We start from the raw sequence: 27,895 nt of genomic DNA on the forward strand, positions 1-27,895 counted from the left end.
AAGCAAATATGGAAACATTTGACGTGAATAAGCTGGAAAAGCGATAAACATTCCAATTCGTGTATGATCCCAGCACTTGGTTCTTAAACACGGAGGGAAGAAGAGGAAGAAAGAGAATAAGACAAAAAAAATCTGGGAGCAAACCACTGGCAGGCAGTTCTAGGCAAGAAAAAAGGAGACTTACGTGTGTAAACATACAACACTGCCAGTCACTCTGAAAATTAGGTGAAATCTATGATTTTCTGGGAAGATATAAATATTCAACTTAACTCAGGTAAAACACTGAAATATGTATCACATGTCAGTATCTATGGGGGAATTTTAAAAACTCATCACAGAATTACTTGATTAAAACAAAAAACAGCTCTAGTTTTAAATGACTTTACAGGTGAATTTCAAGGAACAATTCCTTTGTGAATAATTTTGCCTTAAGCTTATTTTAAAGACATTTGTTCTAAATTCGTTTTACAATGAATCCATTTTACAAAGTTAGTATAAATATGAAGCGAAAGCCAGATGAAGGAGGAAGGAAGGAAATCTCAATTCAAAATCCAAAATGAGACAGTAGTCAAATTCAGCAACATATTGAATAAATTCTGTTGATTCTCAGAATCAAATAATATACTCACACTTAAAACAGTATTTCCTTTCAAACGAGTGGGCAAAGAAGTTATTCAAAAATACTGCCCGCAATGTCAGCGTTAAATCAGAAACAATCTCCACTCCCATCACCGGAGAACGAGCTCAGTACACGGAAGATGGAACGTCTAAAGCCATTACAGATGAAAGCTGCATGCAGCATGTTTCCTACGAGTTACCTAGTGAGAAAAGTAGACTGTCAAATACAAATGCAGTTCATGCTGTCTGTACGCAATTGCAGCGTCTAAGCATCGGATGGGCTAAGAGACAGATTGAGGACAGTCCTAAGAACGCTGGGGCTTATCCCTGCCTAGTGAGAGTTTTAGATAAGGGTAAGTGCCTTTTAACTACTCTCTGGTATGACTTCCCTTTTCTCCTTGGTACACAGCAAACACGTACAATGTTTCATAAGCTACTGCCCAAGGAAAAAGGAACAGTTTAAGAAGACGAGAGTGGGAAGGCCCTGAGACAAGGTGGACCAGATGATTAATGTTTAGGTGACAGGGACAGAAGCCAGAGATTTTAGCCACTGTCTGCACAGGACAAGGTTTCCCAACAGTGGAAGGGGGGTGGCGCCATGATTATCAGATCCTTACCTGTCACTGGCGCTGTCACTGTCCTACCCTGAGGTCCTTAGGGCTGGTGCTGCGTTTGCCCAAGACTGGGCCGACCCTGAGGATGGACCTCCTCCGGTCGGGAGGCCATGACAAAGGTGCCTTCAGAGGACGCCATGGCCATACACTGGCCCCCAATGGCGCCTCTTTGCCAACAGTACTCTAGTCACAGTCTAGTGGGAGCCTCAAGAGAGCTCCCCCTCTGCCCATCTGCACATGGTGAACAGCCAACCAGGAAGTGGCCTACGAAATACCCCAGGAGCTCCACCCACCTCCAGGGCATCCCTGAACCAGAAGCCTCCCGGGAGATCCTGTGCTGGCGCTGCTGGCTGCGGCTCCTGAGGTCCTTTCAGAGACAATCTGAGCCCCGCAACAATGTGGAAGACGGGCAGGGAGATGATATGGGCCTCAGGTCTGGAGTAAGCGGTGGGCCTGTTCATGAAGGCCACACCTCCTGCCTTCGAGGGCACTGATATTTCTATTTGCTTCCAATCGGGACAGACAGCTCCACACAGAGCAAAATTTATAAACTGGGAACTTCCCACGGAATTCGATTCCAATTCAGACACTCAGGTTTCTTCCCGCGTTCAGTGACAGTCCTGGTTGCAGACCAGCTGGCCCACTGAGAGCAACTAGAGATTCTGGCGAAAACACACCCGAAAATCTACTTGAAGGAAATGGAGAGTTGAGAAAGCAGCCAGGTGTTGTAGGGCCAGGTTCCAAGAAAGAAGAGAAGGCCCAGAAAGGAAGGCCAGCACTGTTGGATCCTCTTCCCCTCCGGCAGAGAGAGGCGGGAAGGTGGAAGGAGCCGGGCACAGGGGTGGGAAGCCACACTCGGCTTCCTTAGGTGCCACGGGGCCGGGGAGGCCAGAACTTGTGGAGTTCAGGGCTTGCGGAGGAAGGGGGGTCTCTAACAAACATGTAAGACCACCAGGCAGAATCCCAAAGGACTACTTCCTAGCAGCAAAAGAGAATGGGAAGTATTTGTTCATACACAATGAAATATAATAACTGAAATTATGAACTCAATAGATGGATTTAAATGAACAGATACTCCAGGCAGAAGAACATCAGGGAATGGAAGGAAGGCCAATAAAATTGTATCTGGATTGTCGCACAGGGAATAAAAAAATAAATTAGGACTACAGAAAAGCATAAGAGGGACAGAGGCTGTGCAGAAATACCTAGCGGAGATGTAATCAGGGACGCCAAGGAACAGGGAGAGCAAACGGGGTTCAAGCAACACTGACGAAAGACATGAAGCTACAGATCCAGAAAACCCTATGAACCCCAAACAGGTTCAATACCAAACCAATCTGGGTGCATTGCAGGGAAGGTGCTGACAACCAGAGAAAGAAGCATCTTTAAGGCAGCTGGAGGAGCAAGTCTAACCGCCTTCGCGAAGCAACAATGGGACTAGCGGCTGTTTCACCGGCAACAATGGAAGGTCGGAGGGTGGCTCGGTGACAGCAGAGGAGTGCCACAGTCCCCGTCACCTTGGAACTCTGTATTCAGCAAAAATACTCGTCAAAAATGAAGGTGAAACAAAGATGTTCACAGACCAGAAAAGGACAGAATTCAGTGCCAGCAAACTGGCACTGAGAGATTCTCAGACAGCGAACTGGGAAAGCAATCCCGGGTGGAAACATGGAAATGTAAGAAATTAGGGAAAATGGCACATAAACATGTGGACAGATCTAAAAACGACTTCCTGCACGAAAGCATTAAAGACGTCCCGTGGCGTTTACACACCACCAGACCGCCACACGAGGGGAGAGGAGAGCAGGTCGGGGGCTAGGGTTAGGTCTGAGCCCTGTCCCGACACGGATTCTAAAACCTAAGTCGGGAATGCATCGAGCTAACAGAGGGGCCACACGTAATCTGAAGGAAGGGCACAAGGACGGGAAAAAGAACACAAAACAGGAGGGACGGAGAGATGCGTGTTTACCCCAAACACACCACAGCACTCGCACAAAATGCAAAGGACTCAACACGCCCTCTAAAAAACAAGACTGTCGGAGTGGAAAAAATCTAAAATCTCAGTACACACCACTTCCAGGAGATAGACTTTAAGTACAAGAACACAAGGAGCATGCACGGGGAAAGCGGTACAAAGGAAGATGGGGTGGTGGTACTGACGCCGAGCAAGACAAGAAGTGGCGCCAGGGGCGAAGAGCACGTTTCACAACACAAAGGGTCGGTCCGCCAAGAAGACGATGGCGACTCGCCCACGGGCCTAACTGCAAAGGGCAGAGCTCACAGTGGAACAGCCTGGAGCTGCTCAGTCACCCTGCCTAGGCCACGCAGGCGCCCTGCCCAGCCTGGGAGAGAAAGGTGGTCGTGTTCACCACCGTATTCCCAGGGGATGGTGGGAAGAGACGACTGAAAAATAAAGGACACAACCACATTCCTGCTTTAGAACCACGGCCCAGAGTGACAGCCAGGGAAACGGAGCCACACGGGAAGACAGGCCTGCGGGGAGCAAGCTGACACGTTCCGGGGAGCCCAGGCCCTTGCGTCAGAGACACACTCAGACACAAACCGAGTCTCTGCCATGAGAGGCTGCGCTCGCTCCCAGGCTAGGGCGCTCTTCACCGTGGGTGCAATTCAAGCCTGAAATGATCAAAAACAGGAACATGAAAAGGGAGAGAAAAATGAGTGGTCTGCTGCTGAAAACATGGAGCTAGCTTTATAAACACTGAAGACAAGCAAAACAAGAAACAAAAACAGAACAAATGGATGAATAACGTCACGGTTCTGGCCTCAGCTTTACACCTCAGGTGCAAGTGAGTCCTGGGGGTGAGTTGGCAGGGGACCCGATAAAGTGTGGAAGAGTCACCTGCTGCAGCAAAGGGCCAGCTTCGACTGCCCAGGTCGCACGCAGGCCTGCACCTGCCCGCGTCTCTTGCAGCGCGGGCCCTGCAGCGTGGGCAGCGAGGCCACACTGACTGGCATACAAGCAGCTGCGTGAGCGAAGTCCCAAGGGAACGGAGACAGAATGCACTCTCCCAGGACATTTCCGTGGTGCTCACGAGCCAGGAAACAGAGAAACCAAGCCTCGCCGCTTCCGTTTCTCAGGCTTCTGCCAGCCCGGGGTCAGCAGGCATGCAGTTTCTCTGGGGAGTCTGCCTCCGGGCTACTAACGTCCACCCTTCTGCTCTTTCGCTGCACGCGGGCCTCGTGCCAGACTGGTGCTGGACAACCGGGTGTAGAGCAGACCCTCCTGCAAGGTGGATGGCAAGAACAGAACTCTGGGCCGTCTGGGTACTCGGCACTCCAATTCCTCCATGGACACCTCGTCCGACCTCAGGCCAGCCTCCCGCGTCTGCGGCTCGGCTGCCCATCTGCCTCCTAGACACGCAGTACAACGCCACAGCTTAATGACGGTAACGCCCCGACTCCCGGGGGGAAGGGCTCTAGCTATGAGGTGGGACTTTCAGCGTCCTGGGGGTAGAGAGCCCAACTGCCTGCCACTCCTCAACACACTCCTACTGATGGTGCAAGAGAGAGGAAAAGTGGCCTCTGTCCTGCAAACCGGGGCCACATCCCACAGAGGGTGAGGCTCTTGCACATGCTCTGAATTCAGCGGCACAGGGGGCTGGCGCGGACCATCACCAGCAGAGTAACGTCCCTGCTGCTTACTCCACAGGAGTGCTCTGCGGATTAAATAAAAGTCACACATATAACAGGCTGGGCACAGGACATGACACCAATAAAATGGCCAGTAGATATCTCGTTATTGTTATTATCGAACAAACTTTTAAGGCTTCCTGTTAGGCCACAGTCAAACTCCTCTGCCCCACAAACCACAAATGCCCACCAGGCCATTTGAAGCTAAAGCAAGCGAGCGGGCCCCTGGTTCGAGGAGCCATGGCCCCAGCTGGATGCCTCGGTGTGGCACCTGACTCCTGCCCCAGGACCCTGCACCGGAGACGTACGAGGTTGGAGTCAGGTCTGCTGGGCACAGAGGCCGGGTCTTCACATGTCTGAACCCCCTGAGCGGCAGACAGACAAGGGAAGGCGGTCGTGCGTGTTTATGAGACATCACTTTCATAAGAAAAATGAGACGTGAAAACAAGGCCTTGGGCCCCATGAAACGAGACCCCATTCGTGCACCACTAACATGGAGCAGAGACTCCCTTCCCGAGCCAGCTGAGTTTCTTGTACCCCCAGATTCTGCTCCCCCCAACTTAGGCTCGGAGTCCCATAATAACCACCTTCCCCCAAGCTTCACTCTAAGGGGCTGAGTTTAGGCTGCAAACTTTTTCTTGGCTTCAGCGATGTTTACCCTTCTAGAGTGACAATGAGCAGTTTGGGTTCTGACTTCCCCACAACCTTTAATCCTGATCAGCCACTCTCCTAACACAGCAGACGTCAACGCTGGCGCTCCGGCGAGACTGAACGGCACAGCCCGCTGCTTCAAGGCCTGCCCTCTTGCTGAAATTTTGTAAAAAAACAACAGAAATAAATAAATGACGGCCCTTCAAGGGCTCGATCTCTCTTCGGGCTGCCTTCAAGCCAGACATTTTAAAAAACTGGTCAAACAGAGTCCTTCGTCGATTCTTCTGAACGAAACAAAAAACCCCTCACACCTGTAATTCATACACTGAGCAGAAACGGCATGTTCTTGATTTAAGGCCCGCCCAGAGGAGCCCAGGAGGTGCGTGATTTGAACAAACTTCTCCGGCAGAGGCTCTCTTGTGGGCATGCTTTCGAAGCGGCCCTGCTCTCAGGAGCGATATTTCAGTACCAGACACAAAAACGTTCCAGAACATCTCACGTTTAATTTAGTGACGAAAGGGAAGGTGGCAACACGGGGAGAAACTTTCTAATAATTTAACTTTTTAAAGCTGAGTAAAGTCTGTTCTTTTAGCGAGTGGTTCTTGCTGTGAAGGGGCTAAATGAATGAATGAAAAGGAACGGTGCTTGGCTGACGGAGGAGAGAAGAAAATAAGATAATGTTTTTCCTGCAAAAGCTTATTTGCTTTTACTTACCGTATTTTTCAGACTATAAGATGCACTCTTTCCCCCCAAATTTGGGAGGAAAATGGGGGTGCGTCTTATAGTCCAAATGTACCTTACCTGGCTTGCTGGGGGGGGGGGTTATTTATATTATTAAATATTTCACCACATTTTTCCCCCTATTTTCCTCCTCTAAAACCTAGGTGCGTCTTATGTTCTGAAAAATACAGTACTTACAATGTGAAAGTAAACCATCTCAAGCTTTCCCCAGCAGACAGAGTAATATTCTAGAAACTTCCCAGGTTCCACTCCATCTTTTTATCTCACTTGCCTGTCAAATACATTTTCAGACAAAACCCACCCACCCCACCAAGCCTTCTGAGTTGGATTCTGGGAAGGCTTTGCAGGCAGGCAATTGCCTCCTTCACATACTCACCGCCCCCCCCAAAAAGGACAGCAAGAGGGCTTCTCTCCTGGGGCCTGGGGCCCACGTGAAATCGTGGGTGATCGTCAGTGTGAGGCTGGACCCCACATGCTGACCTTGGCTTTGAAGTCTTGGCTGACGGCCCCGGGCTGCAGTCAGCCAGAGCTCTGGCCTCAGGCCTCTTCTTGTTGGTGTCCTGCCTTGGGGGCGTGTCCAGCCTCGTGGGGCTAAACACCACGTGTGTACCGAACATCCCCAGAGGCACATCCCTACCAGGACCCTTCTCCTGAACACCAGACACATCCCCAGCTGCCTGCGGAACGGGCATCTTGAGATTAGCACGCACAAGTTTTAATTCCTGCCGTGTCCCAGACACGTGCTCCACTTGCAGCCTGCCCGTCTCACGTAAGGCAATCCTGTCACTTCCCGTGTGCCAGCCACAAACTCAGGAGCCACACGCAGTGCCTGTCCAGTCCGTCAGCACACCCTGTTGGTCCCGCCTGCAGAAGGGGTCCAGATCTGTCCGTCACCTTCTGCCAGGACAATAACCACAGCTTCCCAGCGCGGGAGGGAGAAGAAACGAGGAGTCTGAAAAGCACCTTCAAAATGCCCATTGGCTTAAATCTGCTTTTAGTTTTGATAATTTATTTGAAACTTCAAATAACACTAAAAGAGGTAGAAAAGCATTTCTTTTCTTTTTTTCCAGTTGAGAAACTGTACTTTCAAGAATGAGATGGGCTATCATCATTTTAATTTCTATTTTATTTTTTTAAAGATTTTATTTACTTATTTTTAGAGAGAGGGGAAGGGACAGAGGGAAAGAAACATCAATGTGTGGTTGCCTCTTGTGCACCCCCTACTGGGGACCTGGCCTGCAACCCAGACATGTGCCCTGACTGGGAATCGAACCAGCAACCCTTCAGGTTGCAGGCCTATGCTCAATCCACTGAGCCACACCAGCCAGAGCTCATCTTTTTAATTGCTAAGAGAGTCTAGTATTTTCTGTATGTCATCTCTACTATGACATGATGGGTGTTTCTATGCTTCCTGCTTCATGTAAACATTTTTTCTTGGCAAAATTTTTTATGTACTTAAAGAGGTAAATAAAACATAGCCCCAAATGTATTGTTTTGTTTTGTTTTGCTTTCTCAGGGCTCGGAACCCTGATTCCTTGAGTGCACCCCTAAGGAGAGACAGTACGGGCAGACCGTTACCGCATGCCTTCCCATCCTGGGAGGATACACAGAGCGGCTCTTCGTGGTCCACCCTGGAGGTCCCAGGATCAGCCCCGCTTGCACATCACCCTTCACTCTCCGTCATTCTCTCATGCTCTCAGGGTTCCTGGTGATTGGCTGGGTGCTCACCATGGACCGGCGCTGCGCTAGAGCCACTCCCTCACTCAGCCCCTGTTTACTGACCGCCCGAGAGCCAGGGGTTGTCCGAGCAACCACTCGATGCCACGACTCACTGCTCCGAGGAGTAAAGAAGGATGAACACAGACGTAAGGGGAACACGCGGTATGCAGGTGGCGGTAAGGATTGTGGGGGAAAATCAAGCAGGGAAGAGGGATGGGGGACACTGGGAGGGCCAGGGGGCCACCCTCACAGCGCCAGGGGAGACCTCGCTAAGGTAGCTGGGACCGAGATCTCAGGAGACGAGGGACCCGCCCTCGTGAACACTGGGCGGCATCCTCGCAGTGACTGGGCAGAGTCAGGTCCCACAAGTGATAAAGGCTGTAGAACTAAAGAACTGGAGAATCTGGGATTTCTTCACAAGTGAAGACTGGGTTCTGCAGGGCGAGCAGTTTCACAGGCCGACACAGGAGGAGACACTGCAGAGACCAAAAAGCTGGGTATCTACACGGGAAGGTCAAGTGCTTTATAAAGCTCTTTCAGGTCCATGGGGTCAGGGGAGGTGCAAACGAGGTGGTCTGATCTCTCCATCTTGACCTGACACTCAGTAAGAAGGGTTCTTCTGAAGGACGCATGTTGGGCTGGCTCCGTTCCAGGAGTCCAGCTGCTGCGGGCACTTTAATTTAGCCCAAACCAAACATGAAGGCATCCCAGCTGCTCCTTTAACACATGCAAATGAACCATGGTGGCAGCAGCACTAAAATTAAACCCACCTAAAGCGCAGCCCACCACGGGATGAACATTCAAACAGCTGTTTGGACAAACTCCCATCTCAAAAATGGGAAAAAATATACATACATATACAGATTTGGGAACTTTTAAGGGACTTGCAGTGGGGGCAGATCCCCGGCCCCCACACTGACGAGCCACAAGGAAGGACACTGTTTTTCCCAGCTCGGAGGAAAAGTCTGCAGAGGACAAGTCACAGAGAGAGAGAGAGAGAGCCAGCCCTTACACCAAACAGTGAAACGAAACTCACAACGTCGTGTTCGGATGTAACTCCAAGCGGCCGTGCCCACTCACCAGGGGTGGCTGAGATTTCTGAGCTAGATGCTGCCAGGACTCCCCCACTCCCCCGCGTTTAGGCAGAGCCCCTCTTCCAGCCACGTTGGCCCTTTCTGGCCTGAGATCAGTTGTCCCTACTCACTGGGCAAGTCACCGGCACTGCGGGAGCCTCGGGTCCCCCTCCATGCAGCAGGGACGACCTTCACGTCCAGCAGCACGTGAGGACCATGTGAGCCACCCCGAGGAGCATTTGGCACAGGCTAGGTGCGAAGTGCCCTGGGGAGGGACGGCGGTGGGGACGCACGCATCTGGGACCCTGTCTGTCCCCAGGTGTGCAGGCACACACCAACCTGCTACAGCTCACACAGCTAAAGGGCTACACAGAGTCCCACGGCCCCTTGCGGGCTCCCTGGGGGGTCCTTGGCGGACTCCAGGCCAACGGCCTCCACTGCACAGGAACAGTCGACCGTGCTGACTGCAACGAGGGGTGCAAGATTGAGTTACGTCACCTTAAAACAGATGAATGGATTACAGGAAACATTCAACAAAGGCAATCTTCTGAACTGGATTTAGAAACATAGTGAGATTCCTGTATTATGTATGATATATGTTTGTACATCTCACTTATGTTTCATACATTAAAAATATCTCACACACTCACTCACCCTTACTTCCTGCTCTGAAAGAACTGAATCTACGTACTATGAGCTGCTGTGGGTGAACAGTGCCGGCCAGAGCCCAGGGAAAGCTGTTAAGAAAGGGCCCTGGCAGTTAGCTGGCACCTCCACTGTTAGGAAAGCTCCATGAAAGTAGGAGAGAAGAGTCCTCTTTTAATGATGCTACTAACTCAGAAACCAAGGCTGGTGCATGACGTGTGGCCACATGGACAGGTGGCCCTGGAAGGGCACCGGTTTGAAGTGTGTGGGCCCTCTTACATAAGGGCTTGCGTTCGACAAATACCCGTGTGTTCCTGACCCATGGCTGGGAGTCCGTGGGTGCGGAAGGCTGACCGTATGCACCGGTCAACCACATTTCGTACAGGGGACTTGGGCATGGGTGGATCTTGATATCCGCAGGGGTCCTGGAACCGATCCCTGGTGGATACTGAGGGACAACCGTAAGTTGTGGGGGAATCAGAAAGTTATACACAGGTTTTTCACTGCGTATGGTTCAAAGGTCAACTGTACCTTAGGTGGCTTTTTGTCTCTCTTCGGCTTATCTTCCTCTGGACCCCTGGAACACACCCCCAGAGAAACAGGGCCCCTGGCTGGTGCTCTGAAGCTCGGGCTGCCGGTCAGGGCTGCGCTACCGTCCTTCTCTCCGGGAACCTCCAGCTCAAGTCTCACCCTCCTGGGGGCCCCCCGACCTTCCCACACTCCTAATTTGGAACATACGGCCCAGGACCCAGTGCACTGCCCACCCTCGCCTCCTGTCACCCCCCACCAGCTGGAGTGGATGAGATTTTTGTGACTGAAATCGAAGGACCAGAGTACAGCCTCTGAGTCACAGCTGATGTGACCCGTGCTCCATTAGGTGATGGACGAGTGACTCTACCAGTAACGTGGTGAGCAGGAAGCCCTACTAAGTAAGCATCCAGGGTACAATGCCCTCCACGTGTGGCTCCTCATCTGAAACGAGACTAAGCCACTAAGGGTCCCAGGTGAGCTGCCTCCCAATCCGACATCCTCAGCAGCAGGACTTAAAGGTACAGGGGAGACCTCACATTCTTGACAGGTGGTGAAAAACCCAAGACTCAGCGCCTGCAGACCTGAGCTGAGACCTCCACCCACAGGCCCCCGATCCCTGAAGAACCAAAAGACAGATGTGGACGAGAGCCTTGCCCGAGCACACAGGCTGCCGAGTTACCCCCGTCCCTCCTGCCCCTGGCTGTTGCTCAACGCAGCGCCTGCTCTGCTGGGTTCCTGCCTTCCCCCTCTGGTCTCTAGACACTTTGTCAAGCGGTGGATCAGCAAACAGGGGGGCGGCAACCCAACTTTCCCATGCTGGGTCCCATGCTCTGGCCAGCAACACTGCCTCCAGGTGCCCACAGGGCATCTCCGAGACCAGACCCCGGACCCTCATGGCTCTCGATTGCCATACACCGCAGAGTTCTTCCTAGTTTCACCACCCCGTGAAGACTCATGTTCAGCTTCAGAGTAACAGACCGACGTTCGTGTCCCAGGTTGTGGGACGGCAGGCTCAGCCCCGGCCAACACCCGGCTTAGCACTTACTGGTCATGTCTGGTGTCAGGTATGGCTCTGTCCATCCGCAGCTTATCGCTCTCCACTTGGTTGAATTTGTTGCGGGCGTAGGGGTCCTGCCCAGAGCGGACCATGGTCCCTCCAACGTACGCTTCCTGGTTAAAGTCCCGCCATCGCACCTTCCCTGAAAGGAGCAGAGCAGAGCGTGTGGGACAAGGGGGAAGAGGCCAGAGGGCTGGGCGCACTCACTCCAGGGACAGAGTCACATCGAGAACCAGCACCCAGGGCTGCTGGCTCTGACCAGTTTAATCAACAAATTAGCTGAAAACCTCTCGAGCAAGCAGTGCCCTGCCTACACATTGGAAGACAGCACACTTATAGTTTATTATAACACGGAAGACAAAGATTTGGACTGCGGTGTGCATGCAGGAAACGAAATTCTCTTCCTATCAGTGTCCGTGAGTCTGGTACCACTTACACTTTGTATAAAAGGAGACCATTATCTGCTCATCCCACCTTTCCAGGGAACACGGGAACACCAAAGCATCCCACATACGATGAAAAAGGTAATGTACAAATAAAACAGAAGGTACCCTATTGCATAACACCGGGCAGCAAAAAATAAATGTTTAAACAAAAAAAATCACCCCCCCAAACAACAGGACCCCCAAACACCCCTGGGTGAGACCTGCCTCAGGGATGTGCCTCCTGCAGCTGGTACCCGGTCTGTCCCCATGAGGAGGTGAGTGAGGCCATTGCTGGCACACACGCAAGCAAGCACACAAAGGTCCTGGCACACACCCATCCAAGCACACATACACCCTGGCACACATGCACCTGAGTACACACGCATCCGAACACACTCATCACGTTCTCTCGTGGAGCCAAGGGGGCCTGGCCTGCTCATGCCTACACTGGCGGTGAGTCAGCCGAGCAGCTGCTGCTCCAGAACGCCACACACGAGGTTCTCCAGGGACCCTGCACCGGACGAGGAAGTTTTTCCTAGGGCCTGGGGCAGGAGCAGTGTGGGCAGCAGGCTGAGTCTAGGGAAGTGCTGCTGGGCGGGTGAGCCAGGCAAGCCGGGCGTTGTGAAGACAGAGCCCGAAGCACGAGCACAGGCACCGGTACCCAGGCAAAGTGGGAGGGAAGGTGGGCTCGAGCCAGAGAGAAAAGTCAGGACTTGGTGTCCACCCAGGTTTAAGTCCTTATTTACCACTTGCTACCTATGGGACCTTGGGCAAGTTACTCATTCTTTGAAATTACATCTCCTAAAAATGAGTAAGTAAATAAATAAAGCTTCCCCGGCTGGTGTAGCTCAGTGGATTTTGCGCAGGCCTGCGAACCAAAGTGTTGCTGGTTCGATTCCCAGTCAGGGCACATGCCTGGGTTGCAGGCCAGGTCCCCAGATGGGGGAATGGGAGGCAACCACACACTGATGTTTTCTGTCCCTCTTTCTCCTTCCCTTCACCTCTGTCTAAAATGAAATAAATAAAATCTTTAAAAACATATTTTTAAAAAAGCAAAAATAAAAGGTTTTTCAGAAGGATTTAATGGCCTACTATGTGCTAGTTGTATGTACAGAAACTCAAGCAAATCAAACTCAAAAAAAGGCGGGTAGGAGAAGAAAAACAGTAGCAGCCTTGTTATGAGCCCCTCAAGAAGTCGTAAGTGCTGTGAAGAAATGGAAGGCATTAGGGGTACGCAATTCTGGGGTTGCTGTTTTATACGGAGTGGTCTGGTAGGGCCTGTCCAGTCAGGGGACTTAGAGCAGACACCAGAATAAAGGGAGCGAGTGGCCAGGCAGCCCGCTGGGAAGAGCACCGGGCAGGGTTCACACAGGGAAGCAGGCGAAGGCCCTGGGGCAGCAGGGAGCTCACTGCTCTGCAGCCAGCCAGAGAGCGTTTTAACTCGGAGGAGTGTGTGTGTTGCTGGTCAGAGAGCTGGAGGCGGGGCTACGGTCAGTGCCCAGGAACAGACAAATGTGGGGGCAGCAGCTCGTGTGCACCATGTCACATGTGTGTGTGTGCCATAGCATGTGCACCTACATACGTGCTTCCCCAGCGTGGTCCCTCTGCACACAAGCGAAGGAGCAGCAGGCTCCTTTCTGCAGGTCAGAGATGAGGGGGCTGAGACTCAGCGACACGTGACCTGCTGGAGGCTGCAGAGAGTTTCTCCTCCAAAGCTCATCTGCTTCTTGTTACAATTGTCCTGCCAGATCACCACCCCATCTCGTCACAGCTGGTCACTGTGGAAATGACGCTTGGGCCACAGAGATCCCGCCTCTCAAATGAGAAGCGGTTCCAAACCCCATGGTGAGCCCATGCCCCCCACAAACGTCTGGCTGTAGGAGCCTGTGGAGCACCAGCCTTTTCCTCCACCTAAAACAAAATGTTTCCAAAAACAGCTTTTGGAAACCTGTTTTTCCTGCTAAGGCAACCACAGAAATACTTCTTGATCCTCCCCTCTCCTCACCTCTCTGCCTTCACCCTCAGAGGCTGTCAGGGACAGAGAAGTAAAACCCACCCACGTGTGCTCAAGCACATGGGGCCCCTGCTCTTCACCAGCTGGGCTGGGCCCCTCGGCCCCTCCCAGACTAACACAAATCCGGAGCCTCAGCTAAAATCTGTACCAGCCGTGCCTACCCCAGAATCCAAGTGAGCTGCTGCTTCCCACTAACTTGTTTAACGGCCTGAATACTCTCACTGCAACCGGGGAAAACCCTGGAACTATGGAGCCCCATCCACAGCCGGAGAAGAGACTGTCACTCCAGAGATGTTTCGCCTGCATTCTGCACACGCTCACCTTCCTGGAGGGCCGGGGCAGGAGAAGAGGGTTAGGTCTCAGGGGGGGAGTCTGCATGCGGGAGGAACAGGAATTACAGGCCTCTGCTGGGCTCCTGGTGCCTTAATCCCCTCTCCCACCTGTATATCCTCGGTGCTACCCCACCCCACCCCCTTATTCCTGGAAGGAGACATGGGAACAGCAGCGGGTTCCATGGATGCCCCGTGTCAGTCAGCTGTGGGGTGGCAGTGTCCCTGCCTTGGCCCCAAGCCACTGTGCAGACAGGTGCCGACGACACGCCAGGCATCGTGTTGGCTCCTACAGGTGCAGCAACCAGAGCAGACCGAAGTCCGCCCTGCGGAGGCCTGGTTCCAGGATGGCGGAGTGGGGGGAGGGGGGAGACAGATAACAACATGACGACCACAGTAATCAATGTATCATTGAAAACGAGCTGAGTGCTCTGACGGTGAGAAGAGTGGAGCCATGGAAGCATCTGACAGATGAACCCCATCTAGGTGGGGGTGAGGGAATCGAGGAGGGCTTCCTGGGGGAGGCATATTTGAGCTGAGATCTGAACAAGGAGTAGGAGAAGCATTTGTGACTTTGCAGAAATGCCATCTTTCTGCAACCTCCAAAGACTGCGGGGGCCAACTGAGAGGTGCCCCCCCCCAGTGACCCTTCCCTCCGGCACAGGAACGTCTTTGACAGGATTCCTGTGGGCCCCCATCTTGCCTCGTGACAATGTCCCCAAAGGCACAAAACCACTTACTGGAGACAGGTTATAAATGGTTTTTCTTCATAAACACCTTATTAGTCTGTTAGAGAAGAGCAGGGATGTTCACACACGTTTGACTACGACGTACATTTTATATCACATCGCAGATGCCACACCGCACACGCGCGCGCGCACACATACACACAACCACAATGAAGGTCTCACCGTTACTACGTGCGAACAAATATATTCTATTGTTTTTACATGAGCCAGACGCATGACACCAGCTCCCCACACTGATGACGGGTCACAGCCACCGTCTGAAAAGCACTGGGCTGAAGGGCCATTACTGAGATCCGCTGCGTGTGTCTGAGACGGACTGCGCGGGTCAAGGCCCCGGCCAGGCAGGGCAGGAAAAAGCAGAAAGAGCAGCGCCCTCGCAGGGAACACACGCCTGGTCCCATCGCAGGCGGAAAAGGGAGGCCAGCAGACGTGCAGATGGCTGAGACTGGACGCACGGAAGTAAGCGGGTGGAGAGGAACTGTCAAAACCTTCGATACGGCGTCTGAATACACTGACTTAAAAAACTCTCACGAGACATCTTGTCTTTCTACCACCTCTTTCAACATTTTAGAAAGAACACGAGAAATTAAGAGCAGCAGAAAACAAAAATACATAAACATCCAGGGAAAATGGACTTGGCCGAGCAGACGCAGTGGACGGAAAAGCCTGCGAAGATCTAAGACTTCACACGAGAAGGCAGCAACGAGGCTCGCAACGAGCCTGCAGGCGCGGGGTCCTGTCACTGGGCCACACCAGTGCCCGTTCCACAGGTGGGGCTCGGAGGGCCAGACGGGCCCCTGACAGCCAGGGTCAGGGGACACGGGCGGGGGCAGCTGAGACGACTCTCCCAGAAGACGCAGGGCTCCAGGCCCAAGGCCTCCTCATCCAAGTGGAGTCAGAGTGACGCACCCCCTCCTAGGCTGTCGTGTAAAGTGAGTACAGTAATGACAGTGACGGCTGGTCCTCAGCCACTGACCACACAAGACGAAGGGACCTTAACAGGCAGAATCAGCCACATGCAAACAGTTACCCCCACCTGGCTGATGAGAGCCCCCACCTCTGCATGTGCCCCTGGGAAATGAGTGGCAGGTGCTGGAGGGGATCCTCACCACCTTCCTAGGGTCCTGGGAGCACCTGCCCAGGTGAGCATGGCAGGAACGTGCAGGTGCACTGAGTTCACACCCCACTTGGTGCCCACAAGCACCCTCCTCCTGTGGCCCTCAGTGCCCGAGGAACAGAGAGGGGAGCAGCAGATAAATCGGCCTCCCCCCATCCTTCCAGTCCCACCTGCTGTTCCCAGGGGACACCTGGGAGAAATAATAACTACTCAACGTCCTTCTCTGTTTGCTTCAGGCAGGGGACCACGTGAGGCACACGGGGCACATTCTGGAGTGGGCGGGGGTGGGGCCGGGCCCCGCAGAGGCTGGGGCTCAGGCTGGAAGAGGAGCAGTCAGCGTGGAGCCTGGTGGGAAAATGGCAGTTCTAGCCGCTGATTTGGAGGTAGAAGCAGTTTTACTGCCAGCCACCTTGATTCTCCAAGGCCCCTCGGGCTTCCATTTGAGCTGCTTTTAGACTTTCTGAGAAAAGGGGGGCGCCTTAGCAGTGCTGGGGCTGCGACCCCCAGGAGCGTCCACGGGCGGGAAGACCACATCCTGCACGCCACCGGGCGCCTCCCTCCCCCCTTCTCTCTAGCCCCCCCCAACCCCAGGGGCTGCAGGGCCACAGGGGCTGCAGAAGCATCGATGCAGATGCCGCCGCCCTTCTGCTCTGTGGGGGATGGCAGGCAGGTGTGTGCCGGACACAGTGGGGACTCTACCTGCTCATGTCCCACTGTGTGCCGGAACCCACGCTCGCACAGCCTTCGGGCTGAGATTCCCCTTGAAGCGGCCTCTCGGCACCTTGCCCCTGCCGACATTCACAGCCGTGGGGCGCTCTGACTGCACAGAGCAGCTGCTGTTTCGGGGTGCACAGACATGCGGTTGCTGTTTGGTGTGTCACGTACGTTTCACCCACTTACAAGTGAGCTGCCAGCCGCAGGGTGTGCGGGGGGCTGCCGCGGCACAGGTGTGAGGGCCGGGGAGGACCCCTGTCGGCCCGTGCTGGCTCCAGCAGGGGTCCTCGGCGCCCCTGGGGACAGACGCCAAGGGAAAGCTCGTTCTAGGCTCCCAACAACCAATCCCCAAATGCTCTTTCGGAAAAGCAGCTTTTCTAATCAGGGAACTGTTTACATTCGAAAAACTCATCCAATTAAATGTAATTGAAAATAATGCCACATTTCCGAACAACGTCCTCTCTTCCTTAAAATTTTTGTGTTTACTAAACCTCCTGCTTAAAGAAACAGTGAAGTGAATCTACGGAGATGAACCTTCAAAGGACTAACACCACAAAACACGTGGAGACCCAAGTGTTCTCAGATTAGAGACCTCTCGGGTGCTGACGTCCGCCCCTGAGGTCTCCACGCACCTGCCACCACCCGCAGGGGGGTGGGGGAGGGAAGGCGCCTCTGCTGAGGCGGGTCCCGGGGCTGGGACAGCAGGACACGCAGGATTCTGCACTGGTCTCACTCAAGAACCCTCTCCCCCCGGCCCCGCCCGGAAGGAGGCTTAAGCCAATTGTAAGCCAGCCAGTGTAAAACAGAGCAGCCTCCTCTGGGAAAGTAGCCAAGCAGGGAAACAGAATATATTTTAAATCAAAGGACAAAGCTCTCAGATTTATTTCAGCCTCTTGGTCGATGGCCAATTGAACGCAATTTTACTACGCCGGAAAGAAAAAATTCCTAATATGCTTCCTCTAAAAGGTCATAATGCTGCAGCATGACAGAGGAAGTAGGATTTCCAACAGACACATCCATGTAGATGACGAAGGCGTGTAAACAACCCTCCGTTATTTGCCAGTGGCTATCTGGTGAGACAGGAAACTTCATTCGCCTGGGAGAAGCTCTCTCCCGAAATAAGGACTCCTGCATAATTCATTTTGAAGGATCCAGAAGGAAATTCAAAAAGGAGTTAAAAGCTATTTAAAAGAAAATATAAGAAAAAAATGAGATGGTACAAGAGTAAATACTCTTAATTTATGTAAAATTATTTGTGCCATAAAAAAAACTTAAGCAGCACCAAAAGCAGCCTGATTTGCAACATGAGGTCTACACCTGGCTCGAAATCAAGGAACCGTCATCTAGTTCTTCTCTAAACTTTAAATAGAAACGCTTCCTTTCTCCTCCGTATGTGATGGTGTCTAGGTTCCGTTGCTGTACACAGGCTCCACCATCCCCACAAATGCAGCCGGTCCAGGGAGGCAGAGAGGGCAGGGCAGCTATTCACCGCGACCACCAGACGGCCTCCTCAGGCGTACCCGCCCCACCGCACGTTAACCCTGCACAGCACGCACTGGTAGCACTACTTCCGTTTTACAAACTGGGGGACTGAGCCTCGGGAGTTAAACTGTAAGATGATGGGACCCCAGGCCAAAGCCGGTCTCTCTCTCCCCAGATCTGTGCCCTCCCACGGCAGCTGACAGCTCACTCCCCAGTGGGTGGAATTCAGGCGAAGCTCCAAACAGCACCCACACGTCCAGGCAGGTCCCACTCCCCCTGCAAGTGCCTTCCGCAGGGCACCAGCGGTGGCCTGGCCGGCCACTCCCCCCCCCCCCCCCCCCCCCGGCCCCAGTAACTGGTGCAGCGCGGTGTCTGAGTTCAGGCCATGTGTCCCCCCCTTGCATGCGGACATGCTAGGCTGGTGGAGTCAGAAGCAGCCGGGGATGTCCTCTCTCTGTTATGTCTGTATGGAAATCTTGTTGCTAAAAGCACAAATGCCCAGCCACAGTTCGTGTTCCCGATGCCGGGCTTGTCCTTTCCAGGGGAGCTGTCTCCCCGGCAGCCGGAAAGTGGGCTGCCTCGCACAGCACTGAGACCTTCCCCGGGATGGCCCCTCCACAGTCTGGGATGCACAGAACACAATTCCGCTCCTGAGGTAAGGCAGCCTTTCCTGCAGCTGGGCGGCACACTCCTGCGTCCCTCTTCTAAGTCCTCGGACGCTGATGCCGGCCCGTCCCTGTCTGAGGCACGTCACCCGGCACTGCGCAGATGCACAGCACCCCTGACAGCGCGTGCCCAGGTCGGCGGTGGGGTGACAGCACAGAGAGCGCTGGATGCCCCCTGAGCTGCTCCGGACACGGGATTTCCTCCCATAAAGCTCCAGGTGATTCTGCTGTAGCAGCTCCGTCACACTGCTGGCTAGCAAGCCGCTCTAGGCCCTGATTTTGCTTTCTTGTTCAGGGAACAGGGGAAAGACAATGGAGACTCGGTTTTGTAATGTTGGCTCAGGTGCAAGGAAACAGACCCCCCTCTGGAAGAAAATCTGGCAATTACTATGAAAAAAAATCTGTACACACGGGCAATGCCACTGACCCTGCAATTTCACTTTTAGGAAGTTACTTCAAGGAAATAATGAAGGGCGTTACCAAGTTCCCCTTCTAAGGATCCTGGCTGGACACCCGCTGGACGTCCTACAATACAGGGTGAGTACACTGAGCTCATGGTTACAGGTACGTCGCTGTCATTAACGACGCGGTCAGAGACACTGGCATGGAAAGGTGTTAGCGATCTGTTTCCCCAGGAAGACACAGGTAAGCACAGCGTGGTACCACACCTGTGAAGACGTCGCCGTAAGCAGCTCGCAGGGGCGGCCAGTCCTGATGTGTCTCAGGAGGAAGATGGAGCAGGTGGCGTCCTCCATGAGACATGGGGAGGGACCCTGTGGGGCTGCCAGCAGAGGTGCATGGGAGAGCACATTTCTCAGCTAATCCCCCAAATCCTCAGCCGTGCTCCTCACCTAGCGAGCTGCTTGGATATTTCTTGCAAGAATTCATGAAAACGATGAACTCTGAATGCGGGATAAAACTCAGACATGTGAACAGACAGGCCACAAGGCTCAGGATCTGTTTTTAAAAACAAGGAAAGAAGCCCTGGCTGGGTGGCTCAGTTGGTTGGAGTGTCATCCCAAATACCAAGAGGGTGTGGGTTCAATCCCTGGTCAGGGTGTGTATGGGGGCGACCCATCAAGGTTGCTCTCTCAGCTTGATGTCTGTCTGTCTGTCTCTCCCCCGCACCCCTTCCTCCCTCTGAGTCACGGGGGTGAGTGCACCGTGAGCACGCTCACAAAGAGCCTGCGGGAGTACTCGAGGGCAGGCCCGGTGGTCACATTTGGGTGTAGAATCATGTGTGACTATAACGTCTTATTTGGGCTTAACTAAACTTCTTAAATGTTCCGCAATAAACATACTGCCTGCTTTTAAAAAGATGCTTCCCGAGGACACTGAGAGCCACTTATCTCGTAACGGCAACACTTGTGCAGACGGCCGCAGACCTGGGTCACATCAGCCGCAGGGAGTCAGGGGCCGCACGGCTGTCACACGGCACCACCCAGACAATGTGGCTCGGAGAGGACATGGCGCAGAGACCCAGTGGAAGACTGGTCGACCCAACGGAGGTTGGAAACTGACATGCGCTGCCACATGGGTGAACCTTGAGGACACCGTGCCCAGTACGCCAGTCACAATGGGACGAATACTGGATGATCCTGATAGAAGATACCCAGGAGCCCAATTCGGACACAGAAACCAGAACAGTGGGTGCCAGGGGATGGGGTTGGGGAGTGGGGAGCTGGTCTTCAGTGGGGACAGAGTTTCAGTTTGGAAAGATGAAGACATTCTGGAGATGGCGGGGGCTGGGGGGGGGCAGGGAGATGGCTGAACAACAGCGTGAATGAACGTAACGCTACGGAACCAGACCCTGAAAGGGCAGTTACAACGGTAAATTTCATGGTGTGTGTGTTTTGCCACAATTAAAACTGCAGCACATGGTGCCAGGACCCATAAACCCCCCAGGAGGGGGCAAGGTCAGGGGAGCGCTGGCCCCAGTTCGACCCCGCAGGGGCAATGACTGCCACGAAGGCGCCTCCCCTCCACCTTCGGGCGGGCAGGTGGCGGGGGCAGCGAGGTACAGAAGTGAAACCGCTGCCCTCAGCTGCAGTGGCGAGTCACACCTGGGTGTTCCGTTCATTCCATTTCAGTCATCTTCAGTGAACTCGAGCAGTTTCTGTTTCGAGAAATCAAGTGTCCCTGGTCATGAAGCAGCAGTGGGTGGGGGAGGGGAGAGGTACAGACACAGCCAAGGATGGCAGGGGCCTTTCAAAGCTCCTTTCTCCACTCTGCCCTTACCTGCCCTGTGCCTGTCTCTCCGAGGCCTCTCCCCGATCACAGGGTCACTACTGAACAAAGGAGGGTGCTCAGGCTTCATAAAGGCAAAATGCAGATCTGCTCCAAGGCCACGTCCTCTGGCGGGGACCTCCATCAGAGGCAGGCTCGCCTTCCTGCCTGGGGGCCTCTGTTCCCCTCCCGGCCCTCCTGCACCACTGGGCGCCCCCCCGCTGGTCTCCCCATCAGGTCAGCGGGGCCAAGGCCACGAGAGGACAGAGGTGGGAGGAGTAGTGCTGAGAGAAGCTAACTTCTCCATAACCAGGAAACAGCTGATACAATTCATCTCCATCCAATAGAAAAAACATTGATGAATAAACTCTCTATGTGAAACAACACTTTGAAAGTCAACATGGTAAAAAAAATTCAGTGGTTCCAAGCCATGGAATCTCAGGGCAAAAGTCTGTCCACTCTGGACCTGAAATTGGGCACAAGGGGGTGGAACTCACGTATTCTTACCCCGTCTGGACGATGGTAAGGTGGCGATTCTGACATGGGAAGAGACAGTGAAAGAAAGCGGAACACAGAGAGTTAAACGACAGAATCCAGGGCTCTCAGGGCTGGGAAGGGCCACTGTTCTACAGATAAGGAAGACAACACTGCACACACCGGCTGGCTTCAAGAAGGCTGAGCCCCGCGCAATCCCCCCACCCCGCCCCTGCAGGCTGCTGCCCTGGTCCCCAAGCCCTGTGCGTCTCAGGACTCGCTCACATTCCCGTTCCTCTGCTGCAGGACTTTGGAAATGGGAAGGCAACTGGGAAGAGGATGTGGGTGTGCAACCCTGACGTGTTCGGGAGCTCAAGAATCTTGCAGCCCCTCCGTGACTTCTAGAAAGCAGCATCCCTAGAAGAACAGGTCCAGCTTAAGAACGCTGAGCTGCTTTGTCTATTGGCGGGCCGTGGGGTGGGGTAGGGTGGAGGACTGTCCCTAAGAGCAAAACCACAGCCTTCTGGAAACCCACCTGGAAGGAGAGGATCAAACTTCTCCTTCCTCTGCTTACTCAGTTGGCTGAGAGCTATATCGACTGTCAAGCTGCTGTGACCCAGCTGAGGCCTCCTTACATGAAGGGAAACGTCGGGTTTGCTAAGTGACCCCTGACATCAGGGAGCTTCGAGAGAACTCCTGGCCAACACGACCTGAGTGAAGCTAAGAGCCAATCGCAGCACACGCAGGCCTGGCCTCTCCCAGCAACAAGGGGACCCAGAGGAGAGTGGAAAGGTGCCGAGCAGATTTCTCACCCAGCTCTGAGCCTTCCTTCGTTGGCTGGGTTTCGGCTGAAGAACTGGGCAAGAAACCCTGGGTCTCCTAAGGGCAAACCCTGGATCTGGGCTGCTTATCAATTCTGTGACCACTGCCCACCCCTGCAGTCCTGCCCCTGCACGCTGCCCACGAAGCCTCTCCAGCAGAATGTGGTCTGGGCACCTCACGCCCGGGAACACACTGCCCAGCATGGACAACTGAGCTCCCAATGCAGGGCGAGGGCCAGGACCCCGGCTCCCGTCTGCTCAGCCACTCTGCTGGTCTACTTTACCAACATTCCGAATCCCACCCCAAACCAGGGTGGCCAAGGACAAGCCACCCAGTTAAAATGGTAATCTGGGCTCCTGTGGCCACGGCCGACCCAAGAGCAGTGGTCTCCAAGGCGGGGCCACATAGAGACGGTCTTGTGGGTACAGGAGGAAGAGAGTAGACACCTTCAAGTATCTCCCCTAATCCTTTAGGATATCTTGTTTCTGCAGAATGCTACAGAATGTATCAGTAGGTCAGGATGGGACTGTGCGGATAACTTATGAGTATTGTACCGTTCGTGGGGGGAGGGTGATCTACACTCAAGATGCTTTTGGGCACGGGGTGTATGAACAAAACAGCTGGAGGCCTGGGCACCAGTGCCACCTCAGACCTGGCGCCTCCATCTGTTGGTGGGTTTTGTGGCCGTGCGGGAAGATGCCCAGCTCCTGTGCTTGGCTCGGTACCGCCGCCTCCCACCCATCTGTCTACTACGGCTAGACACCCACACCCAGAACACAGGACGCTGCCAAGCTGCTGAACAGCCGACTGACTCAGGAGAAAGGGCTGTGACTGGTGGTTACTTGCAAACCACAAATTTCTGGCTGTGTCCATCATTCTTGGGAAAAATATATTTCTTAACCATAACAAAATAATTTCTAAAGGAAAAAAATCATGTGTGTGCTGGTCTGGTAAGAAGAAAAGGCTTTAACACACACACACACACACACACACAATCCTCTAGAAAATAAAGGGATACAGTTCCTGAATCAAAAGTAACAACTCAAAAAGGAGAATAATCAGTACATTCCTAGCTCTCTGAAGATAAGAAAACCAACTGTACAACAGTGAAGAATATGAAAGCCAAGGTCAACTTCACACTGAGTTGATTTTAACTAGTGTATGACTATTAACAGTCACACCTAGTATAAGCCTTGAAGATGGCCTCCCCCTCCCTCTCCGTATGTGCCTGAAAACCCACCCCAACACTTTTTAACAGAAGTCAACCCACAGGAAGTCTCTCACTGATCCACCCAACAGAAGTAGATCCTATTGTTATAATACAGAAATGCGTATCAGCTAACTGTTCTATTGGGGCTCCCCACTTGGGGGTGGGGGGCTCCCCACTGCCTGGGCAATGCCCATTTTCCATAGGAAGGAGCTGTGGCTCAGGGCTCCCTGACTCGCCGGGAGCCAGGGAAGAAGCATGGGACAGACTCACAGACGTCGGATGCTCTCTCCCTCTCCCCCGTCCCTCTGCCCACGTCTAGTGCAGCCGGGACACCGGGGAGGGCACAGACAAAGGAGGGCCTGGACTCCCTGGGGTGGTGCATGTCCAACCCAGTAAGAAACAAACGCCGTCACTGTCAAAGCAAAAACGCCCCGACCCAACTTCCCATCCCCCATCCAGTCCAGCAGATGAGAAGGTTGGAAGCCATCTCTCCGTCGGAGCAACAAGGAAAACACCCAACAAGCCCACACATCCACCGCTCTTCTTAGATCCCTCGGAGGAGCAAGTCAGAGGGCGAACTGCTGCTCCCAAACCTGCAGAGACCCACAGACGACGAGAGAGCCACAGCGCACCCGAGCAGCCGCCCACGTGGGAGCCGGCCAGGAGACCCCCACTGTCACAGAGGAAGTGCGGGGGCTTCACCGCGGGCGAGTCTCAGAGGTCAGACCGGCAGGGGCCCCACACTGGCGAGAGGTACCTCCAGGAGCTTAGCCAGGTTTCTCCCAGTGAAGACGGACCCCTCTTGCTCCTGCAGGGAGGGGGCGAAGGAGCCATTTTGAAATAGACTAGACAATCTGTCTAAAACAAGGCCTGCCCTCAGAGAAATGATTTCACCAGAGCCCAACCAGCCTGGAGGCAGGGAAACACTCAATTCCAGCCCACTCTGGCCTTCCTGTCCCACCTAAGTGGGAGAAACACTGGGCCACATTTCGGAGGGTCAGAGCCTGAGGGCAGAGCCTCACTAAAAGAGAGGGACCACCCCATAACTACAGAGTGCTTCCCCACCCCCCTCCCTTCCCCCTGAATCACCGAAGGCCTGTTTGCTGGAGTTCCTTTCCCTCTGCACATCGTATCTGGCTTGTCGGAGAAAAATCACAAGACATACTAAAATGCAAAAAGCACAGCATGAAGACACAAAGCCACATCAAAGCCAGATTCAGTTACGTCAGGGATGTTGGGGTTACCGCACTAGGAATTTAGAACAACTGTGGTTCATATGTTAAGGGCTCCAGTGGGAAAAGTAGATAAGATGGAACAGCAATGGACTAATGTAAGCAGCCAGATGAAACTTCTAAGAAAGACTCATAAAAAAATGCCAGAGATTAAAAACATGGAACAGAAATGCAGAATGCCTTTGATGGACTCATTAGTAGACTGCACGTGGCTGGAAAAACCTCTCTGCTTAAGGATATAAAAACAGAAGTGTCCAAACTGAAAAGCCAGGATAAAAAAGGACTGGGGTGGCGGGGGAACCAAACAGCTATCCAAGAACTGCCGGACAACCCCTAAAGGTGTAATGTGTGTGTTAACGGGAAGGCCAGAAGGAGACGAATGTAACAGAACAAACATTTGCTCCATGACGCAGACCTCAAATGCATGCCAGGCACCAGACCACCAATTCAGCAAGCTCGGGGAACACCACGCAGGAGAAATGCCAAAGAGAACACCCAGAAAACAACACACGACACCCAGGCACAGAACAGTCAAACTGCAGAAAACTGTTGATAAAGAGAAAAGTCTTGAAAGAAGACAAAGGGAAAAATGAGCTGTAGAAAAACAAAGATAAGAATCGCCTCCAACTTCTCAGAAACAAGAACAGAGAGTGCCATGAAGTTAAAGTGTGGAGAGAAAAAAAATTGCCAACCTGAATTCTGTAGCCTATGAGATGAACCTGCCAAAGGGAAGAAAAAGAAGAAATACTTTCTCAGACAACAAAAATGGAAGGAATCTGTTGCTAGTAGGCCTGCCTTGCAAGAAACGTTAAAAGAAGCTCTTCAGAGAGAAGGAAAATGATATTGGGTAGGAAACAGATCTCCACAAAGAAAGTAAGAACATCAGAGAATAAATGAAGGTAGAATAACAACTTTGTTCTTATTTTTAATTGTCCTAACAGCAGCTTGTTCAAAACAGTAGCAAAGCGTACTTGGTTATGTATGCTTACATGTATCGTGATGCGTACGTGTCTGTCCCGTGGTACAGAAGATGGGAGGGAGAGATTCATTGTATTTTGTAACAAGATACTTGTGCTGTGACGCAACATAGTGTTTGTTATTTGAAGTTAGACTTGGATGAGTTCTAAATGTATATTGTGAACTCTAGGGCAACCTCTAAAAAAAAAAAAAGACGAGAGAAAATTTAAATCATAAAAAAAAAATTCAATTAAAACTACAAAAGGTAAAAAAAAAGTAGACATAAATAAGTATGGAGAACAAGGGCAAGGAATAGAAAAGAATAACAAATATGTTAGATATTACTACAACTGTATTAATAATCACTTTAAATGACAATGGTCTAAATATACCAATTAAAAGGCGGGGTTGTCAGAGAGGATCGAAAACAGAACAAAACAAAAGCCCTGACTAACTATGTGTTGTCTCTAAGAAATCTACTTTAAATATAAAGACAAATATAGATTGAAAGTGAAGAGATGAAGCAAGAGTCACCATTCCAATGCTACATTAATTTCAGACAGAGTAGACGCAGACCAAGAAACGCTATCAGGGATAAAGAAAGGCAACGCAGTGGTAAAAAGGTCATTTCTCCAAGACGACATAAAGATCTTTAACGCGCACGCACCCAACAACAGAGCATCAAAGTACACGAGACAAAACTAAAAGAACTGCAAGGAAAAACAGATGAAGCCCCCGTCGTAGCTGGAGATTTCAACACTCCTCTAATAGAAATGGACAGATCCAGAGGCAACAAAGTGAGTAAAGCGTAGTGGAACTCAACCCCCGCCGCCAGTCAACTGGGTGTAATGGCATCTACAGACTACCGCACCCAGCGAGAGCAGAATACGCATTCTTCTCGGGCTCACATGGAACCTTCAGCAAAAGGGACCGCATTCTGAACCGTGAGACACACCTTAACACATTTAAAAGAACAGAAATCATGTAACATCTGCTCTCAGACTACAGTGAAACTGTACGTAAATAACAGAAAGATGGCGGGAAAATCCCAAAATATCTTACAGAGATGAGACAACATACTTCTAAATAATACATGGGTGAAGGAACAAAGCTCGGGTGAAATAAGATCACATTTTGAACTAAATGAAGATAAAAATACAACTTACCAAAGTGTGTGTAATTCAGTGAAAGCAGGGCTTGGAGAAAAACGTACAGACTTGCGAATAAGAAGAGAAGACAGATCTAAAATCAAACACCTACTTCCACCTCAGGAGAATGGGAGAGCAGATTAAATTCCAAGTAAGCAGAAGAAAAAAGAAGTAATAAAAATTAGAGCAGATGGCTAAGACATAGATAAAACGAAACAGAAAAAAAAGCTGATTCTTTGAAAAGATCAGTAAAATCCAGAAGCCTCTAGGCAGACTAAGAAAAGAGAAAAGACCCGAATTATGAGTATCGGAAATGAAATAAGGAATCGTGACAGAGCCCGCGGGCGTTAAAAGGAGAATAAAGAAACAGTACGGATCTCTCTCTGCCTAAATTTGATAACCTAGATGAATGGACAGAATCAACCAAAACCCAGCAAAATCAAATAGACTATTTCAACAGGGCTGTATCTGTTAAAGAAATTGGGTCAATGCTTACTAACTCTCCAAACACAAAGCACCAGGCCCAGATGGGTTCATTGGTGAATTCTACCAAACATTTAAGGAAGAAATTACACTAATTCTCTACAATCTCTTCCAGAGGACAGAAGAAGAGGGAATGCTTCCTTACTTATTCTATGAGGCCAGCATTACCCTGATAGTAGAACAAGACAAAGACATTACAAGAAAACAGAACTTCGGAAAATGAGTCTTTTTTATTGCTTAAAAAAAGAAAACTACAACCAATACCTCTTATGAATACAGATGCAAAAATCTTCAACCAAATATTGGCAAATAAAATTCAACAATGTATAAAAACAATTATATTCCATGACCAGGTAGGAATACCCCAGGTATGCAAGGCTGTTCAACAAATGAAAATCAATGAATGGAATCCATCATATTCATAGATACAGATAAGCATTTAACAAGATCCAACACCCATTCATAATAAAAACTCTCAGTAAACCAGAAACACAGGGGAAACGTCTTCAACTTAGTAAGGAACATTTCCAGGAAACCTACAGTCGAAA

The 27,895-nt window shown here is 51.9% G+C and overlaps 1 protein-coding gene across 2 annotated transcripts in view; it reads right to left on the reverse strand.

Moving 5' to 3' along the window:
• GALNT2 (polypeptide N-acetylgalactosaminyltransferase 2) overlaps positions 1-27,895 on the reverse strand; it is a 157,923-nt gene that overhangs the window by 46,476 nt on the left and 83,552 nt on the right. For both annotated transcript variants that reach the window (XM_053913357.1, XM_024561632.4), the window contains exon 3: positions 11,289-11,442. In XM_053913357.1, coding sequence (XP_053769332.1) covers positions 11,289-11,442 — 154 coding nt within the window. The remainder of the gene's footprint in view (positions 1-11,288; positions 11,443-27,895) is intronic.

Source organism: Desmodus rotundus, chromosome 10, assembly GCF_022682495.2.
Source record: "Desmodus rotundus isolate HL8 chromosome 10, HLdesRot8A.1, whole genome shotgun sequence".
Taxonomy (NCBI): Eukaryota; Metazoa; Chordata; class Mammalia; order Chiroptera; family Phyllostomidae; genus Desmodus; species Desmodus rotundus.